This window comes from Cebidichthys violaceus, unplaced genomic scaffold, assembly GCF_023349555.1.
Source record: "Cebidichthys violaceus isolate CVI_PGR_0920_01 unplaced genomic scaffold, fCebVio1.0.p SCAF_15, whole genome shotgun sequence".
Lineage (NCBI taxonomy): Eukaryota > Metazoa > Chordata > Actinopteri > Perciformes > Stichaeidae > Cebidichthys > Cebidichthys violaceus.
This window is the reverse complement of record NW_027176318.1, coordinates 13,324,628-13,345,545: the sequence shown is the minus strand read 5'-3', so window position 1 is coordinate 13,345,545 and position 20,918 is coordinate 13,324,628. Positions and strand designations below refer to the sequence as shown.

The 20,918-nt window shown below is 41.2% G+C and overlaps 3 protein-coding genes across 4 annotated transcripts in view; 1 reads left to right on the top strand and 2 right to left on the bottom strand.

Moving 5' to 3' along the window:
* Nucleotides 1-1,591: 1,591 nt before the first annotated feature.
* On the top strand, nt 1,592-8,820 carry pks1 (polyketide synthase 1). Its single transcript, XM_068710146.1, has 6 exons — nt 1,592-1,649; nt 1,744-1,897; nt 1,988-2,148; nt 2,747-2,950; nt 3,051-3,232; nt 3,328-8,820. The coding sequence occupies exons 1-6, from the start codon at nt 1,592-1,594 to the stop codon at nt 8,818-8,820; spliced, it is 6,252 nt and encodes a 2,083-aa protein (XP_068566247.1).
* A 533-nt stretch (nt 8,821-9,353) lies between these two features.
* Nucleotides 9,354-18,262, bottom strand: fasn2 (fatty acid synthase 2). Its single transcript, XM_068710145.1, has 6 exons — nt 18,082-18,262; nt 17,492-17,645; nt 16,737-16,897; nt 16,389-16,595; nt 16,062-16,243; nt 9,354-15,759 (listed from the first exon to the last, which is right to left on the bottom strand). The coding sequence occupies exons 1-6, from the start codon at nt 18,137-18,139 to the stop codon at nt 10,216-10,218; spliced, it is 6,306 nt and encodes a 2,101-aa protein (XP_068566246.1). The 5' UTR covers nt 18,140-18,262; the 3' UTR covers nt 9,354-10,215.
* Nucleotides 18,263-19,758: 1,496 nt separating this feature from the next.
* The window catches only part of LOC137871987 (retinol dehydrogenase 12-like), a 7,846-nt gene continuing 6,686 nt past the window's right edge, over nt 19,759-20,918 (bottom strand). For both annotated transcript variants that reach the window (XM_068710144.1, XM_068710143.1), the window contains exons 6-7: nt 20,815-20,918; nt 19,759-20,202 (exon numbers count right to left, since the gene is read on the bottom strand). The exon at nt 20,815-20,918 is cut by the window's right edge and continues 89 nt beyond it. In XM_068710144.1, the coding sequence (XP_068566245.1) occupies nt 20,103-20,202; nt 20,815-20,918 (204 nt within the window). In that variant the 3' untranslated portion in view covers nt 19,759-20,102. The remainder of the gene's footprint in view (nt 20,203-20,814) is intronic.

Below are 20,918 nucleotides of genomic sequence, written 5' to 3'. Positions count from 1 at the left end.
TTTATGTTGCAGTCTTACATTAAAACGGTTTAAATAAATGTGTCCCCATAATGACAAGCAGAGACAGGATTTGATTTCTTTTAATCTTTATTAAAAAATGTAAACAAAACACTGACACAAGCATCCAGACCTTTAACCCAGTACTTCGTTGAAGCACCTTTGGTAGTGATGACGGTCTCAAATCTTCATGGGTAGGAGGCTTTGAACACCTGGATTTGGGGATTTTCTGCCACTCTGCAGCTTCTCTCAAGTCCTTGTCAGTTTGGATGGGGACCGTCGTCGGACACCTATTTTCAGGTCTTTCCAGAGATGTTTGATTGGGTTCAAGTCCAGCTTTTTTCTCAGTTTAAGAGTCCTTTAGATGCCCCCCCCTCCCCCTCCAAAAAGCAGGCTTTCATGAGTCTGTCTCTGAGAAGAGGTTTCCGTTTGGCCACTCTGCCATAAAGCCAGTGCAGTGGAGTGTTGCAGTGATGGTTGTTTCTTTCACCCAGCTCTAAGAAGAGTCTTAGTTGTTCTAAACATCTTACATTTAAAAATGATGGAGGCCGTTGTGCTCTTGGGAACCTCCAATGCTGCAGAATTGTTTTGTCACCTTCCCCAGATCTGTGCCTCGACACAGCTCTATCCCTGATCTTTGCAGAAAGTTCCTTCGACCGCACGGCTTGTTTGTATTTGTTTGCTCTGATATGTGTTGTCTGCCGTGAGTCCTTATATAGACGTGTCTTTCCGAATCATGTCCAATCAATTGAATTCACCACATGTGGACACCAATCAAGGTGTAGCAACGCCTCTAGATGATCAGGAGAAATTGGAGCCACCTGAGCTGCATTTCATTGCAAAGGATCTTTATACTTATTTCAATGTGATATTTCAGTGTTTTCTTGTTAATGAATTTGCAAATAAATCCTGTTTTTACTTTGTTATTATGGGATATTGAGTGATGGTCAATGATCTATATCAAGTTGATTAGCTTTAACATGAAGACTACTGTTACCACTGTCAAGAGACATTGATTCATAAGCATGCATGCATCTGATTTGTTAGCCATCCAATTAACGTCATTCTAGGGTTTCTTTGTTTAAGCATACTTTTGAATTAAATTGGAGAAAAATGTCTTACTTGTTCTGAATCTCTGTTAACACCTGATCAATGCAGTTTAAGAACTATACATTTTACTATTTCCTTTCAGAGATGATGTGACCACAGGTTCCCGTTGAAATGACCACTTAGAGGACTTTGTTATCTGCCAGTGATAAGCAGACTGTAGTAGACACTGTTTTCTTTTGTGGAAATAAGAACAAAAACATAGTCACAACTGCCTTTGAATGATCTTAAGTTACAATTAGTGCATTTAGTTCCAGATGAAGGCAACTGAGATGCAACAAGGCAGAGCATTGTTGTGCCCTCTTGTCCCTTCTCATGGAACAGTGTTTAAAAAGGATGGGAGGTACAGCAGCTCTACTTCTGGCTAAAGACAGCAGCCAGCACTGAACATCAAGCTTCACTATGGAGAGGCTTACATTTTTACTTTGGCTTTTAGAATAAAGCAACCAAGACCCCGGAGCAACTTCACTACTATCTTAAAGGAACAATGGAGGATGCAGACGATGACATAGCTGTTGTCGGGGTTGGATGCAACTTCCCTGGAGGTATGATGCAAGCATTTTGAATTTCTCTGAGTAAAGGTTTTTTTTCCAGTTGTCTTAGGGTGAATTATAGGTTTTGTGGTTTGCTTTATTTTAGGTGAAGGGTTGGACAACTTCTGGAGCGTTTTGCTGGAGGGAAAGAACTGTGTTGTAGATATTCCAGCAGAGAGATTTGACACCACTTTTTGGTACGATGCCGATGATAGCAAACCCGGAAAGACACAGACAACCAAAGCAGCTCTTATAGAAGGGTAAGCATCGTCTTTTTAAGATCAAGTGTTAATCCCTCTATTGAAAAATGTTTGAATTGTGATGGATCTGCTTTTTATTTTATATTTCAGCTTTAATGAGTTTGATCACAAATTCTTTGGCATTACTGAAGCAGAGGCTGAATTCATGGACCCTCAGCAGAAACTCCTTCTGCAGTGCACATACAGGGCATTAGAAGATGCGGGAATGGCTATGGACACCATCAATGGAAGCAGAACTGGAGTCTACATAGGTGACCACTATCGACCTATTATATTTCTAACACTAGAACCGCCAGGGGTCACTATATACCTAAAAATGTACCCCCGTTAGAATGCACTGATTCTCAAGGTACAAGGTTCAGTTATATATTGTTATCTTCCTTTTTTGCTACTCAGAACAACAGTCACAATCAACCCAGGGCGCAACGCTCAGTCCTGAAACCATTGTATTGTGCAAGTCTAAAGCCTGAAGTGCATCCATGAATCTCTTTCTCTTGTCCATAGTGAAGGTTAGCCTATGACTTATAATGCAGCTCTATTATGCGCAATAGCAGAAGAAAAGGTGTTGCCCATGCAACATAGAGTGTTTCTCTAAACTTGCAAAATCAATTGTCAGTTTAACCTACTGGCTCTTACAGGCATAAAGGGCCTTTTTTAAAATCTGACTTCATCTTGACAACTTTTTAACAATAGGGGTGCTAAATAACATACTTTTCGGAAAAGTCACACACTTTTTATTGAAACAAAGTCCAATTTAAATTTGACCTGATGGCGGTTCTAGTGATAAAACAAGCACAATTTCAAAATACACAAATTGTGATGTACTCTGATTTTACAATAATGTTGCAGGTCTAATGAACAGGGATTACGAGATACTTCGAAGCAACAGTCCTACAACGATAACCCACTACAATGGCACTGGGACGGCCATGAGCGTGGCTGCCAATAGACTATCCTTCACCTTCAACCTCACTGGTCCTTCTCTTGCCATTGACAGTGCCTGTTCTTCATCTTTGGTGGCTCTACATTTAGCCTGCCAGGCTATAAAGCAAGGTATTTCATTTCCTTTCCCCCTACAAATGGCATGCATGAGGGCAAGACAATCAACATTTAAATGTTCCATATTTAATTGTACTTTTTTTTTTTCGACTAGGAGACTGTGAGATGGCTCTTTGTGGAGGTGTCAGTTGTATAATAGAGCCCAGAGTGTTTGTTGCTCTGAGCAAAGCGAAGATGATCTCACCTGAAGGGACCAGCAGACCTTTCTCCAGCAGAGCAGATGGCTATGGTAGAGGAGAGGGCTGTGGGGTCGTTCTCCTGAAACCCCTGAAAAATGTAAGCAAGCATGGTGTATATTTGTTTACGGTCATTACATGCAAACTGCAAACAATACTGGCTTGAATGCTAATAGTGTGACTTTCTATACAAAGGCGATGAAAGACTGCAACAAAATATGGGGTATCGTCAGCAAAACAGCGGTCAACCAAGATGGACACTCAGTCACTCCAATCACCAAACCGTCCATGACTCAACAACAGGAGCTTCTGCAAAGACTCTACTCAGAGTCTGACCTTGTAAATGTCCAGTACATAGAGGCACATGGGACTGGAACACCAGTTGGAGATCCGATAGAGGCAGGAAGCATTTCAAATGTCATCGCTAAAGCCAGACCTCCTGGTTCAGAGACATTGCGGATCGGCTCTGTGAAGAGCAACATTGGACACACAGAATCTGCTGCTGGAGTGGCCGGTCTCATTAAGGTACTCCTAATGATGAAGCATGAGACCATTGTTCCCTCAGTTTTCTACTCAGAAGACAATGCCAGTGTAGATGTAAAAGCTCTCAGTATATGTATTCCGGTTAAAGCTGAAAGATGGGAGACCAAGGGGTCTTTAGGAAGGAGAGCTGGGATCAACAGCTTTGGGTTTGGAGGCACGAATGCACATGTGATTATAAGAGAGTACAGAAAGACCACTGAACCCACTCAGATCCCAAAAAGCTCTCCAAAACTCTTTGTAATATCTGCAGCCTGTGAGAAATCGTTTATCCTGTCCATCACTGACACCCAACAGAGGCTTCGCCGCAATCAATCAGTTGATTTACAGGCACTGTCATACACTTCAGCATGTGGAAGGAGTCATTCTAGACACAAATATAGGAAGGCCTTCCCAACATCTTCCCTCTCAGATTTAGAACAACAGCTAACATCTGCATTGAAAACAAATGTGCATTCAATAAGGTCTGACATCCAGGTGGTCTTTGTGTTTTGTGGAAATGGGGTTGCTTACAGGGGTATGTGCAAGCAGCTCCTGAGAGATGTTCCTGTTTTCAGAGACAAGGTCAGAGCAGTTGAGAATCTCTTTCAGAGTCATAAAAGCATCAGCATCAGCCAGTGGCTTGCTGGTGAATATGATAACGATGTTTTCAACAAGCCAGATGTTGTCCAGCCTCTTCTTTTTGCGATTCAGGTTGGCATTGCCGCCCTCCTAAAACACTGGGGTGTCACACCTGATGCCGTGCTCGGGCACTCTGTTGGTGAGGTTGCTGCCGCTCACTGTTCTGGACTCTTGTCTCTCGAGGATGCCGTGAAAGTGGTGTATCACCGCAGTACTCTTCAGAGTAAGGTCACAGGTGGGAAAATGCTTGTTGTTGGTAATGTAGCTGTTGAAAAGGTATTAAAATTCCTTCCAGAGTTTTCTGGGAAAATTTGTGTTGCAGCGTTTAACAGCCCCAAGTCCTGCACTCTGTCAGGGGATGCAGATGCTATAGACATCCTTCATCAGAGGCTGAAGATGTTTAAGGAAAAAAATCTCTTCCTCCATGAGTTGGATGTGCCAGCAGCATACCATAGCCATATGATGGATCCTATACTAGATGACATTGAGAAAAGTATTGAGCCCTTGGATGCCAACAACAAAGAGTGCAAACTCTTTTCAACGGTGACTGGAGACAGTTGTTCAGATGGCGACTTCAGAACAGGCAGCTACTGGGCAAGGAACATTCGAGAGCCTGTCTTGTTTGAGCAAACACTGCGTGCTGCCACCAAAGACAAGCAATCAAAGGCAAATGTGGTCTTTGTGGAGATTGGACCTCGTGGGGCTCTCCAAAGAAACATAAATGAAACTTTGGGGGAAAACGCCATAGTTCTTTCCTCTGTCCAGCCAGAGAAAGATTACGACACAATCTTGTCTACCGTGGGAAAACTATTTCAACTGGGCATCAGTGTGGACTGGCATCAGCTCTACAGGGGTTGTGAGACATTGCCCACAGTTCTTCCAGTCTATCAGTTTGTCAACACAAAGAAAGAATTGAATTTTGAAGCTTTGAGAAAAGGTGGTGACTCATCTGCCTTCCCCCTCCATAGGCTCATATCCCAAACAAAGCAGGATAACAAAGAGTACATGTGCAACCTCTCATTAGAGAATGCCCCGTATCTTTGGGAGCATACAAATAATGGTGTTTCCATTGTGCCAGGCGCCTTCTGTGTTGAGCTAGCTTACGCCTCAGTGATGGCAAGTTTAAGGCCCAAGAAACCGGTTTCTCAGCTCCAGCTCAGTGTAAGATTTGAGAGTCTGTTTACTCTTAGCTCAAACTGTCATCAGTTGAAAGTGACACTGGAGCATGCAGATAATGGAGGTTCATTTAAAATACAGTCTTCTGTCGCAACACATACCTCCGGCGCATACAGGTGTGCAGATGGCCAACCGCTGTTAGAAGAACCAACTATTTGTCTTGAGATGATCTCCCAAAGGTGCAAATTGGTTATGAAGAGAAAAGAGATTTATTCAATTCTTTCTCTCGCAGGATTTGAATATGGAGCTGTCTTCAAACAGCTTAATGACGTGCATTTTGGAGATGAATTCAAGGAAGCTGTGACAGCAATTCAGGTCCCTGGTGAACTTCTACCACACCTTCATGAGTATTTCATTCACCCTGTGTTATTGGACTATTTCTTGCAAATGACCGCTGTGGTAGCTATTGGACGGCTAACAGCAAAGCAGGGATTCCCCTCAGCTATCGGTAGTGTAGCCATATCAGGACCACTACAAGAAGAAATGGTCATGTACTTACGAGCTACTCAAGAGACTCCAGACTTCTTGGATGTATGTGGTTGCTTTTCCACCCCAGAGGGTCATGTACTGGTGGAAGTTAAGGGGGTGAGGATCTCATTTTTGGGCAATCGCTCGAGTGCTCTTCAGTCACGGTTCTTCCACAATGAAATAACTGCAATTCCTGACACAAGAGACTTGCAAAATTGCAAGATAAAAGCAATAGTTTTTGAAGACAAACTTGGCGTAGCTAAAGGGCTTAAGCCATACATACACCCAGAGTCAGCTCTTGTGGAGAGCAGAGAGCATTGGATGGCAGACCAAGCTCGAAATTTAGTGTTCGATACACTTACCACCAACGCTGTAATAGAAAATGTTCTCTTCTTCTGGGGAGTAGAGGACCTCAGTCACTTGTCATCTGAGAAGATGCTTGACTGCTTGGTGAATTGCTGCGAGATGTTTCGCCAGATTGTTTTAGCCTTAAAAGAGAGCAAACGCTCTTGCACTGTCCGCGTCATTACCTATAGATCGACAGAAATGATTGTGGACCATGTCAGTCCTGGTTTTGTGCTATCTGGTATGACAAGGGCTTGTGCAGCAGAGATGGCGGGTCTCTCTTTTCAACTGATTGACCTTGCTTCTGTGACCAGTGAAGACATTGAAACGCTGGTTTGTGTGATAAACACCTGCAAAGAACAAGAGGTTGTGATCAGCAAAGGCCAAGCATTGACAACAAGAATAGCACGGACTCCCATGAGTGACGGGGCTTTATGTGAAGGTGATATGCACTCAGTAATTGTGAGCGACTTTGTTCTACAGACAACTGATCCATACAGAATGGCTCCCTTGTCTGCCATCCCCTACGACACAAATGCAAATCCTATCCAAGAGAAGTCAGTTGAGATTCAGCTTACCAATGTATGCGTGCATTCATCTGATTACTTTCCCGTCACCACATCGCATTTGACCTTTGGAAAGACGATGTATTGGAACAAGCACACGTCACAGAATCACAAGCTTCTCGCTTTAGATTTTAGCGGCATTGTCACAGCTGTTGGGAGAGATGTTCACAGTCTAAGAGTGGGAGATCATATCGCTTCATGTTATCCAGTTGGTGCCACTGCGAAGATTTTGATTCCCGAAGCTGTGTGCTACAGCACGAAGAGACTCCCATTTCTGAAAGAGACCCCATGTGTGTCTTACTTCATACTCGCATGGGAGATCCTGCAGAAAATGCTGTTTGAGGTAAAACAACAACACAGGAAGCTGACCATCATCTCCTCCAACTCAGCCTCTGCTCTGATAAAAGTTTTGGCCCTGACGGCAAACAGGTCCGGCTGGAATGTTTCCTCTCTGTCACATTTCAGAGGAGAATCTCTGCATTTTGATCAGAGCCATGCATTTGTTTTGCTGCCCCCGTTCGATCACTCTTGGCAAGGGATGCATGACAGCGGAAGTCATGACAGACACATTATTTTTGTATATAGCAATCACATGTCGTCCTCCTTTTCAGCAAACATGTTTGCACTAAAGAGTGAACACATCCATGTTCACAAACTTGACGTGGCTAATGTTCTCCAGAGAGCCAGTCTGCAACTGCAAAACAGGGATATCTCTAATTGGCTATTGGCATTCGGCTTTGATACAGTATCTCTACCTTTGAAAAGAGAGACTTTTCAATTATCTAGCACAAAAGAGCCTCAGAACGATGCAGATGCTGAGTCCTACTTCACAACAAAGACAGTGCAGCAAGTTGTTCTAGATCATGGAGAACCTGATTGTCAAATGTCAGATATCCCTCTGCTTACAAGGTCTGGACAACTCTTTAAACAAAGTTGTGTTTATATTGTCACTGGAGGTCTCTCTGGTTTGGGATTTGAGACAGTACAGTTCATTGCCTATAATGGGGGAGGTTGTATTGCAACACTGTCCAGAAGTAGTCTGACTGATGAAATACAGTTTGAAATGGAACTCCTCCAGAGAAGATATGAGGTGACAATCATGAATGTCAAATGTGACGTTTCTGTGTCGATGCAGGTCGTGGATGCAATCTCAAATATCAAACAAAGATTCTCCTTGTGTCCAATCAAAGGAGTGTTTCACAGTGCTGCAGTATTACATGATGCGTTGATCGAAAACCTTGATGAGGCCCTGTTCAGAAAGGTGCTGCAGCCTAAAGTGAGTGGGGCTCTAAACCTTCACTATGCAACACTTCACACCAAACTGGATTTCTTTGTGTGCTACTCCTCCATCTCCTCATTCATTGGCAATGCCTCACAATGTAACTACGCAGCAGCCAATTCTTTCCTCGACACATTCTGTCATTACAGGAGAAACCTTGGACTTGCTGGACAGTCCATCAACTGGGGTCCTTTGAACCTCGGCCTCTTGTTGAACAAAGACCATTTCCAAAAGTTCCTGGAGGCAAAAGGAATGATGACAATGGATGTGTGTGATGTCCAAGAGGCACTTGAAAAGTGTCTTCTGATGAACAGACCGCAACAAGTCATATGCAAGTTCAACTTCAAAAATCTTCACATTCATGTTCTTTCACAAAATGCGTCTCTCAGAGAGCGTCTGTCAGCGCTGGTGGAAATGGAGCTAAAGGATGAACTAAGTAATGAACCCAGGGTTCAGCATTCGTCTTCCACACATGAAAGTGTGAGAACTATTGTCAGTGACATCAGCAACGTTAGCGTGGATGAGCTGGATGATGACTTAGCTCTGTGTGCACTGGGTATTGACTCGATGTTGGCCATGACACTGCAGAATAAGATTTTCCAAGAGACAGGCGTGAATGTACCTTTGGTTAAAATATTGGACCCCAACAGCACACTGGCCACTTTGGCAGCTATTGTAAAGAATAATGGATAGTTTCAATGGTCTGCATCAAATAATACTTTGAGATGCACTCACTGCTGTGGTTTTGTTCTCAGTAAGATTGGTTGAAATTATCTGGAGTAGGCTTGTTTGTACAAATCTATTACAATATTATATAGTTAGTAAGTATGTTTTATAGTTGGTTTTTCTGACATCTTGGCTAGGTCACAATTGTTGAATATAACGCCATACTGATTTCTGTAATGTTTATATATTTATGTTGCTGATCATTTTTCTGTGGAAGATCTGTACAATAAATCAAAACATGAGTTTGGAATAAAACAAAAAATTGGTGTTATTTATTTGTAACATATTTAACATTTGTGATCACTGAAGTATAGCTGATTTTTTCAATCCAAATTGTGATTCAATTTGGAGCTGTACCTTACAAGTTTAATGAAATTGCAATCAAGTAATCTGCATGAAAGAATATTTGTTAATAAACCAAGCTTATCAAGTGCATGGATACATTGGCAGCTTGTTTTATTGTGTCATGAAGAGGCAACAAATAAAAACAATAAAATGAATTAGTATCAAATTGTTTTTACTTCAGTGATAAAAATAAAAATGTTCTTTAATGTCAAAAATGTTTTACATTAGTTGCAACATCAAATATCTATAGTGTCAAAATTCAGAATAGTGGTAGTAATTGTAATTTCTAGATTGATTGAAAGACTTGCTTTATTGTGATTTTAAGATAACAGTGCTATAAACACTTACATAATATATTAATGTATCTGTTTCCTGTTATTTCCATGTTTATCATTATGGTGGCAATGTCCTTGTCTGCACATGTGATAAATTAGTGGTTCAATCAACAAAAGACTCAGTAATCACACATGCCCCCAATTGAACATTTCTGCGACATGCCAGAATACTATCTCATGTTTTGTTCCATCAACATCATAAAAATGATAATCAGAATCAATGAGCTAGCAGTGATAACAACTGGCCATGACCTCTGAGAGATGAGTGAATGTAAAACTACATACAAGCTTTAAAGATTGATGAAAATCAAAACAATAATGAGAATGTACTTACAATACCATTTATACTTTTTACACTTCTTCACATATGTTATTCACTATTAAATCATTACTTATCAACAATAATTGTGTATTTAATTGTAATGCTGACAGTTTCATATTTACATAATGAATATTTCACTAAACAGAATCAGTAAAACTGATACAAAACATCAATTAAAAAAAAAGTGAGTAAAATAACGGTAGTGTTATAACAATGTAAAAACATTTCAAAGTATAATACCAAAATGAACAAAGACAATAACCACATCCAAAAAAATAACAAGAATGCTGTTGTATTGCATTGGCTATCATAAGCCTTCTATTGTCAAAGCCTTAAGCCTTATCTGCTTTTTTTTCATTTTTAGAATCTGGTAGACACATCACCTACGCCTATATCAGGAAGAGACTCTTGGTTATCACTTTCACCGTCACCTTTTTCACTCAGTATAGCTACTATCGTTGATAGCGTGGCATTAGGATCCAACAGTTTTACCAAAGGCACATTCACACCTCTCTCCTGAAAGATGAGATTCTGCAGAGTCATGGCCTGCATGGAGTCAATGCCTAAAGATAAAAGAGGTGATTCATCTTTCAGCTCACTTTTATCTATGCCGATGGTCTCACAGAGCAGAGAGACGACATAATCTTTAGGTGAGACGGATTCAGATTGTGTAGTTTGAGAGTCTTTCTCTTTGTATTTTTGGAAAGCCTCATCTACCAATGCGGACAGACGCATGGTCAAGGCTGCATTTTGAGATAGGATGTTGTACCTGATGTTTCTGAAGTGAAACCTGCAAACAGCCTGTTGGGGTCGATTGAGCACAAGGCATTGCTCCAGACTTTTATGAATCTCAGCCACATCCAACACCATCATCCCCTTTGCCTCCAGAAACCGCTGGAAATGTTCCTTGTTCAAAAGGAGACCGAGGTTTAGGGCTCCCCAGTTGATAGACTGTCCAGACAGCCCGAGTTTGCGCCGGTACTGACAGAACAGGTCGAGGAATGTGTTGGCTGCTGCATAGTTTGTCTGAGATGCATTTCCCAGAAAAGCTGAGATTGAAGAGTAACACACAAAGTAATCCAATTGACAGTGCTTTGTTGCATGGTGCAAATTCAGTGCACCGTTTACTTTGGGTTTGAGAACTTTCTCGTAAAGAGATCTGTTAAGGGTCTCAATCAGGCCATCATGTAGGACAACTGCACTGTGAAACACTCCTCTGATTGGACAACTGGGGAATTTCTGGCCGATGACGCTGATAACCTTGTGCACGCTCTCGGACACGGATACGTCACACTCCATGGCAGTGATGTGATTTCCACACTGTGTCTCCACATTGTGTATCTCTTGCTGCACATCTACTGTGGGTTTGGTCCTGGAGAGTACGACAATGTACTCACCCCCTCTTTGAGAGATGAACTTGACAGTCTCAAAGCCCAGACCAGAAAGACCACCTGCCACTATGTACACTGCTCTCTTTCGGAAAAGCTGTTTTTTTGTTGGCAACAATGGAATGTCAGATAGCGTATGGCTGACGCCTTTTTCCAGAGCCACGACAGCCAGCTTCTTCGAGTTGAAGTATGACTGTGGTGTCTCTGAATTAAGGGTCTCAATGCTTTCAGATTTCACATTCTGAAAGGTAAAGCTTTCAAGAGCAAATTTCCTGCTCAAGTTCAAGGATTTCAGCCAGTGGTAAATGTGTGGCCTATGTGCACTCAAGGATCCTTTTTGCAAAATGACCGGCATCCGAATTGTCTGCACGTGAACACTTTCCTTTACACTTTGGAACACGTCCTGAGCAAGCGAACACTGCATCTGAGATTCACAGATGAAGACAACATGTTGGACACCTGGGAAGTTAGAAATGTTTGCAATCAGAGATTCATCAAATGGAGGCAGGACGACAAACACATCCATTTGACTGACATCTACAAAAGAGCCATTGCACTGTGTGCCAATAATCACATTCCAACCGGACTTGTAAGAAGTGTGTGCCAAGACTCTCACAAGAGCAGAATCAGGCACAGATGATATGATTCCTAGATTATGTTTTGCTCTGGGCAACGCTCTATGCAGGATCTCCCATGCTAACACAAAGTAGGAAACACAAGGTGTTTTTTGAAGGAATGGGAACCGCTTTGTGCTGTAGCACACATCCTCTGGAACTCTTACCTTGCTGGTTGCCACCACAGGGTAACAAGAAGCAATGTGGTCTCCCACTTTCAATTTCCTGACATCTTTCCCAACTGCTGTAATAGTACCACTGAAATCAAGAGCCAGTAGCTTGTGTTTCTGTGATGAGTGTTCGTTCCAGTACAGTGTCTGTCCAAATTTGAGATGAGAAGCACTGACAGGGAAGTAATCAGACGAATGAACACATATCTTAGTGGGCCGAATTTCAACTGATGTACCCCTGATTGGCTGGGCCTCCTCCTCAAAGACAATGGCACTCAGTTGAGTCATCTTATGTGCTTCTGCTGTCTGAAGGATGCAGGGCTCAGACATCATAAAGGTAAAACTGCCCTCTGAACTGTCAATGATCTCAGGTGGAGTACGGACAATGGAAGGTTTCAGAATCAGTCCATCTTTTACCACCAACTCTGGATACTTGCTGCAAGGATGTGACCTTAGGACCTCAGCCAGAGCTGCAATGTCCTCAGCAGAGATAGTGCTTATATCAATCAGCTGAAATGAAAGATCTGGTATCTCTGCAGCAAATGATCTTGTCATGCCAGCAAGAGCAAAACCCGGGCTCATGTGGTCTACTGTGATGTCAGAGGAACAGTAGGTGACTGCTCTGATGGAGTTTGGGAAGCAAATCCGCTTTAGCTCAAGGACTATTTGGCGGAATGTCTCACAGCAGCTCGCACAAGTCTGCAGAACAACCTCAGCTGCCAATGAGGTGAGGTCTTCTTTGCCCCACAGAAACAAGACTTCATCAAAGTTTTTCTCAATATCCGTGATATTAAGATTTTCCAAAAGAGAAGGAAACCCATGGCTCAAGATATCTTTTGCATGTGTGAAGGAAACATATCTAGACCCTGAGTCCAAAAATTGCTGCAGGCCTTTAGAGATCCCTAAACGGTCACAGAAGACCAAGGCCTTAGGAGGAACAGATGTGATGCCTTCAGGGATAACAGTAAAGGCATTGTGGTAGAAATACTCCTCAACCACATGAGAGCGACTGCCAATGTATTTGATTATCACATGCTTCAGTTCAACCAGCACTCTTCCTTCTTTATCTGCAAAGCAGCCACAAATCTCAAAGTGATCTAAGCCAACGTCAATTGCTCTCAGATAGACAATCATCTCCTCTTGCAAGGGTTCAAACACTGTCAAACTTCCTATTTTGGCAGGAAATCCTGGTCTACCAGCAAAAATGTGCTCCACTGTCACTGGGAGAAGCTGCATGAGAAAATCCAGCACAACAGGATGAATGCAGTAGTCATGTAACTGAGACTGCAGTTCTTTTGGAACTGTGACTTTTGCAACAGCCTCCTTGAGATCTTCTCCATAGTGCACATCCCCCTTATTCTGGAAGACATCTCCATACTGAAAGCCTCCTTGAGAGAGATACCCATAGAACTCCTTCCAGCTCACTACAGATTTGCATCGTTTGTAGATGGAGCTTAGTGAAATACACTGCTCCTCAATCAGCCTTTCTTTCTTTGAGACCACTGTGCCCGATGCATACATTGCAGATGGTGAAAGTACCATGAACCTAGTTTCCTTCTCTGTTTGTTCCAGTTGCACCTTCATTTCTGGTGAATTCTGGGTTAAAACAAATGGACTGTGAAAACTGACACTGACCTGCAGTGAGCTGAGTGGTACTTTTGGTTTGGCACTGGCCATGAATGCGGCTAAACCCAACTCAGCATAGAAGGCACCAGGGATGATGGGTATGGAGTTGTGCTTGTGCTCTTTCAGGTAAAAAGAAGAGTCAGACAGCAGATCACAAGTGAAGACTTTGCTTTCACTTCCGGTCTGACAGAGCACAGGATGATTACTTGCTGTGTTTTTCTGTGCTGCTCCAATGATAACGTCTCTGTCTGAGCAGTCAAACTGGTATTTAGGAATAGGCAGTGGCACTGTCTCATATCCTTTGTAGAAGGTGTTCCAATTTAAGTGGACACCCAGTTCAAACAGCTTCGACATAACAGACTTTATTGTTTCATGATCTTTCCCTGGCTGCACAGAGGCAAGAACAGCTGTGTCATTACCCAGAGATTCCATGATGTTTCTCTGTAGTGCCCTTCTTGGCCCTATCTCCACAAACACTGTATTCTTCTTTCCTTTAGTTGCTGAACTCACTGCTTGCTCAAAAGCTACTGGCTCACGAATGTTTCTAGCCCAGTATTTCCCAGTGCAGAAATCTCCCTGCTGTTCTTCCTTGCCTGTCACTGTTGAGAACAACTCTGTGTCCAGATCATTCACCTGTAAGGAGCCGATTGTTTCCTCAATTTCTGGCAGAATGGGGTCCATCAAATGGCTGTGGTAAGCAGCTGTGACATCCAGTATACGAAGGAACAGATTCTGACTGTTGGCTGAGGTGCTTAGCTCCTTATAAAGGCTCTCAATTGCATCTGCATCACCTGAGAGGGTACAGGACTGTGAGCTGTTGAACGCAGCAAGGCAAATTCTACCAGAGTAACAACTGAGAAGAGCAGTTACCTCTGACACAGCCATGTTGCTGATCACAAGCATCTTCCCCCCAGGGACTTTGCTCTGGAGAATGCTGCGGAAATAGATGACTTTTACCGCATCATCAAGAGACAAGAGGCCAGAACAGTGAGCGGCTGCAACCTCGCCAACAGAGTGTCCAAGTATTGCATCGGGCTTGACTCCCCAGTGTCTGAGTAGGGTGGTAATGCCAACTTGGATAGCAAAGAGGAGTGGTTGGACAACATCTGGGTTGTTGAAGTCACTACCCTCGAACTCACTCTCAAGTGTGTCCAAGATGTCCAGCGTACTCCGTCTTTTGAAAAGTTGTGCAATCTCTTTGATCTTACGTCTGAATATAGGCTCGTGTTTTAGTAGTTGTTTGCACATGCCATGGTAAGTGACGCCATTTCCGCAAAAGACAAACACTAACCTCGGATCTGAGTAGGACGGGCGAATATTTTTGTCTACAGTGGCACTTAACTTCTCTTTAAGATCGACTACAGATGAAACACAGATGGCCTTTCTGTATTTATGCTTTAGATGGCTTCTCCTACAAGCTGATGTGTACAACAGAGAATCTAGATCAACTTTGCTATCTGTTTCTAGCTGTTTAATGGTGTCCTCCGTCATCAGAGTAAGAGATTTTTGTGAATTTGCCGACATGACAAAATACTTCTCCTGTTTCCCACTATTCTTTTGCTCAATGCGTGACTGTTTGTACTGTTTGACAATTGCGTGTGCATTTGTACCCCCAAAGCCAAAGTTGTTAACTCCTGCAATTCTTGCACGGGAGGATTCCCACTTCTCTGCTTCCTTAGGAACTTTAATGTTCAGGGCTTTGGCATCTACACTGGCAGACTCCTCAGAGTAGAAAACTGAGGGAACGATGGTCTCATGCTTCATCATTAAGAGTACCTTAATGAGTCCGGCCACTCCAGCAGCAGATTCTGTGTGTCCAATGTTGCTCTTCACAGAGCCGATACGTAGTGTCTCTGAACCAGGAGGTCTGGCTTTAGCGATGGCGTTTGAAATGCTTCCTGCCTCTGTTGGATCTCCAACTGGAGTTCCAGTCCCATGTGCCTCTATGTACCGGACATTTGCCAGGTCAGACTCTGAGTAGATTCTGCGCAGGAGTTCCTCTTGTTGTGTCATGGAGGGTTTGGTGATTGGAGTGACTGAGTGTCCATCTTGGTTGACTGCTGTTTTGCTGATGATACCCCAGATATTGTCACGGTCTTGTATAGCCTGTAAAGCAACAACAAGACTGAAATGGCTATGGATATATAAAAACATGGGAACTGAACATTATGCTATTTAGTTTGTGGAGAGACACGGGGCTAACAGGAACTAGTACGTTTCTGATAAATATAACATTATGGGTACTGTTCCGACTGTTTAATCTTTAACAGAAACACATTTCTTAGTGACGGGAAGTCAGAATCAGTTATTTATTGATTTTGCTCTACTATCTGATCAGGTTGCTTTTATAATGAAAAAGCAACAACAAATAAAAATTGTTGCACTTCTATTACTCTGCATATTCTGACCTTTTTCAGCGGCTTGAGGAGAACGACCCCGCAGCCCTCTCCTCTTCCATAACCATCTGCTTTGTTGGAGAAAGGTTTGCTGGTTCCTTCAGGTGAGATCATCTTGGCCTTGCTGAGAGCTACAAACACTCTTGGCTCTATGATACAGTTGACTCCACCACAAACAGCCATGTCACAATCACCTAATAAGATAAAAACACATTTCATCGTCTCACATTACAAATATTTGAATGCACTTTTTTACGCGTATCCTTGTGATTAAAACCACAATGCATGGCATTCCATTATAGTTGCCCAACAGACTTTAGTTCGACACATTGCACAGACCTTGTTTAATGGATTGACAGGCAAGATGAAGAGCCACGAGAGATGACGAGCAGGCGCAGTCTATGGACAGTGACGGCCCAGTGAAGTTGAAGATGTAGGAGACCCTGTTTGCTGCAATACTCATGGCAAGCCCTGTGCCGGTCCAGTGGTTGATCACACTTGGGTGCACGTGTGCAGCATTTGTCTCATAATCTCTGTTCATTAGCCCTATAATAAAATCAACATAAATACTGTTAAGAAATGTGCACTTATGGATATAAATAAGAGAGTTGGATAATTCAAAGAACAGTAGTTAAATCTGATGGAAATATTACACAAAACTATTAGCCAGTCACTGGCAACATGTACCAAAAAACACTCCTGTCCTGGTCCCACTGGCCTTCTCCATAGGAATCCCAGCATTCTCCAACGCCCTGTAGACACACTGAAGGAGCTGTTTTTGTTGAGGGTCCATTTGTTCCACCTCACTGTCACTGATGCCAAAGAACTTGTGGTCAAATTCATTGAACCTGAAAATATTAAAAAAACATAAAATCAAATTTAGTGACTGAAAAATAGATCATATTACAGTTCTATTTATTTATTGTAAGTTTTACTTATTTAGTGATCATGTGTTAGTTTTAAAGACCATATATTGAAGAGAAGATGGACGCACACGGAGCTCTGATCGTATTGTTTAACCAACGTTTCGACCACGCTTTCTTTCTCAAGGCAAGTTCAATAAAGTGTCCGATACAGGTATATATATATATATATATATATATATATATATATATATATATATATATATATATATATATATATATATGTACGTATACATCACACACCTGTTCAGATGTCTCAATGACTCAGTTTAAAGAGGAACATTAAAGTAAAGATACAAAGAAACGGACACACCTGTTTTCATTTACTCATTACAAAAAATAGTTCAGGGCCCAAGCTGAAGAATCAAACAATATAGAGACATAAGATTTGGTACGAACATTAAAATATAATTTACTCAATACGGAAAAAGTGTATAGGACTATCTGTACACACTTATTTACAAAACACATAAGTAGGCCGTTCTAAATAGGTTATATGGTAAAGTTTAAAGAGCATACCCATCAAGGAGAGCAGCCTTGGCTGTGCGGGATTTACCCGGTTTGTTTTCATCAGGGTCATACCAGCTGGATAAGTCAAATCTCTCTTTGGGAATTGGCACAGAACAGTTTCTTCCATCCACCAGAACTTTCCAGAAATTCTCAAGCCCTTCTCCTATTTGGAAAAAAACACACATATGTATGTATGCCCATTGTCTGCATTAAGTATTTTGTATTTTCATGACTTCCCTGGGTATGCAAACTCAAAGTTAAAGTGAAACAGGTAAAAACTGTTACATGTAATTAAAAACAGACTTAAATTGAATAAAATAAAATTACACTTTTTTGTTTAGTTTGAGCAGGGATTCATTTTACCAACCCCGATGATTGTTAAAAGGTTGTATGTGTCAAGTGAAAACATTTTTATCTGTTCATTTCAGGGCTGATCTAATAATGTGGAAATGATCTAATTTGTCTTTGACCACTACAGGTATCTTAATATATGTTGTGGGAGAGGAATACATCTTTAAGTGGCAAATATGCTGATAAAATGTTAAGAAACAGAAAAAGAAAACAAGCCAAAACTAAGATCCTAAATTCAAATGGCTTACCCCCTGGAAAATTGCATCCGATGCCCACAACAGCAATACTGTCTTCAGCTTCCTCCATTCTGACTGAACATCACTGAGAATGAAAATCAAAAACCTTAACTGAGGTCAACGTCTCTCTTTCTAGCAGAAGTAAATGTGTTCAGCATTCTGTAAAACGGTGTAATTAGTCCCGTCGTGTCGTGCACCGGTGCATCCTTACATCCATTTCGTTTGCCTTTTCCCTCAGTGATCTTATCACTGCCGCCTGATTCTTATAGCCAGCTTCTTTTCTTTATTAAACATTAATGATTGATTGTGTTTGTGGCCATGGAGATGAAGGACTCCAGTGCACACATTTATGGCCTCGCAAATGATTAGACGTCGTTTAATGAGTGAATAAATATGTTATCCCACGACGGGGTGACTCCGGGTCTTGTTTCATTGAAGCTTATCACAGTTATACCAGAACTAGAAAATCAAGGAAATGTTAAGTTTAAAAGGGGTTAACGTTTAACCTCAGAACTTTGTTAATCTAATTATAATAATTTACCACATTTTAAGAAACAATGGTATCATTACTCCAATGCATAATGCATACATCACCTTAAGGAGGAGTGTGGCCTTAGTTTACCTTCTGTTAGCTTTATGTTGTGATTAGATACGTTGAGTTCAAGGTTGATGTTGAAAGATGCACTCTTGATACACTCTGGAAAACAAATGGAGGCTTTCAATGACAAGCCATCATCTTCAGATGTTTTACGACATCTAATAGGCCCTATGCTTCTTTTCCCATACAATGCAGTTATGTGTATAATTACATAAATGACAATGTATTAACTTCAATTTGGACACATTATGCAACTAATAGTTACCACTATTATAAGACCACTTATAATATATAGATAAATTGTTTTAAAGTTCTAACAAATGCTGCATGCTAAAGAACTTGTAATGTTTTCAAAGGTACCATGTTTACTTTTATTTCTACCGTGTTTTCCTTAACTATGTCAAAGCAGTGATTTCACTGAATCCAATCAAATCAGCCTCAGACAAGATTATGTCTTTGATTTCACAGTTTGATAATTTGACAAATGGAGTTTCACAGAACGCTGTTTAAAGACAAACATCAGACAAACACCAGGTTAGTTGTTCCGACGGTCATCTTAGCTGCAGCTACCTTTGTAAATTCCCAGTTCACGTCCAGTACATATTGAGCTTTTATCTCCGTTTTATTGCCTTCATCAATCCACTGCAGGCACACAGAGATCCTAAGGTGGTATTAAAGTTATTAACTCTGATTGGACTTTTTTTGACGGAGATTAATAAAGTCCAGAGGTGAGATCAGGGCGAATGTATTTGGGGAAGGCAGCTTGTGCCAAGTCAGTTATTGAGGACACTTATGTAACAACTTATGAACTAATATGAACATATCACATGTTAGTTGATGTAAAAAAAACTAATGAGACGATGTCTTAACTGCTTCAAAAGGACTAAATAGTTGCTTTAAGTAAAAAAAAAAAAAGCTAACAACAAATATATAGAACTAAAATACGTGGAGAAGAGATACAGTAATATATCACATTGACAATTAATCAAGTTACAATTCTGCTTTATCATGTTGTGCTGCTAACTGTAAATAATTATGTTGTTGACCAAAAATATCAATTGTGTGCAAGTAGGAGCAAAAACAAAAAGGGATGGATTGTAGAACTTGGGTTTAATGTCAGAAAATACAGAACAACATTAGCAACATGAAGAAAACCCTATTAATCCACAGTTTATACAAATATCCACTACAAAGCTTTTACAAAAATGTATAGAAAAGTATTAAATATTGTGATCATTTAGTTAATTAGAATTAGAATCTTCATATAAGTTAGATCATTTACTTAGTATTTTCTTCATTAGAAATAGTGCGGTGAGTGTAACTGATGTTAATCATATCAAGATAATGTTTTGACATATCAGTGAAATATATATATATATATTGCAAAGAAAACCCTGTAAACTGAGGGGTTGCGTTTTGGATCCACTCTGCCTCTTCACCACGTTATCGACAGCATCTGACAGCTCAACTCCCAAAACTTCTGCGCCAGGACGTCGTCTTTACCGGCCGCCGAGCAGCTGGCAGGAGCACAGTCGCTGTAAGCAAAGACCCATCAGACGGGTGAACTAAGAATCATCGCTTTCATACATTCAGTGTGGTCCTGCGTGTTTCACTGCACGGTTAATATCTACGGTTCAGTTCCTCTTTGTATTAGAGTTCCATGCTGTTTTGACTGGGATGTGAAGATTTAAATTTATTTAAAAGAATATCTATTCAGCAAAAGCTCTAATCTACAAGCTGTTGTATCCTTTGAAAGAACTTTATTTGTAGGTTAACATTAACAAAGCCAGGTAGCAGTTATTTCAGATAGATATCTCCTGTTTATAGAAGACCGAACTGGCCACACAGCAATAAATATTTTATCATTTTTATTACTATATTGTAAATTAGGTTTGGTGGTTCCCAATCTGGGAGGTTGCAACTGATAAATCCAAAAGTTTGCATGACAATTTACAGGATTAATACAGTCTTTTACTTATTTTCTTTGTCGGGCTTCTAAACATTATTAATGACTAAATATAAATAATTATAAAAATGAATCTGAGAAGGAAAAATGTCTCTTTGGAGGACTGGTTGCAACTGTGATAAGAACTGGAAATAGACAACATTGTGGGGAATCAGCAGCAGATCATTTCGTTATAGTGTACCTGTAGTATCCACCGCTCTCCTTCTCCAGCGACGGCTCCACTGCGCAGTAAATGCTGGTCTGAGCTCCCTGGGAAGAGTTTTTGGTGAAGGGGCTGACCATCTT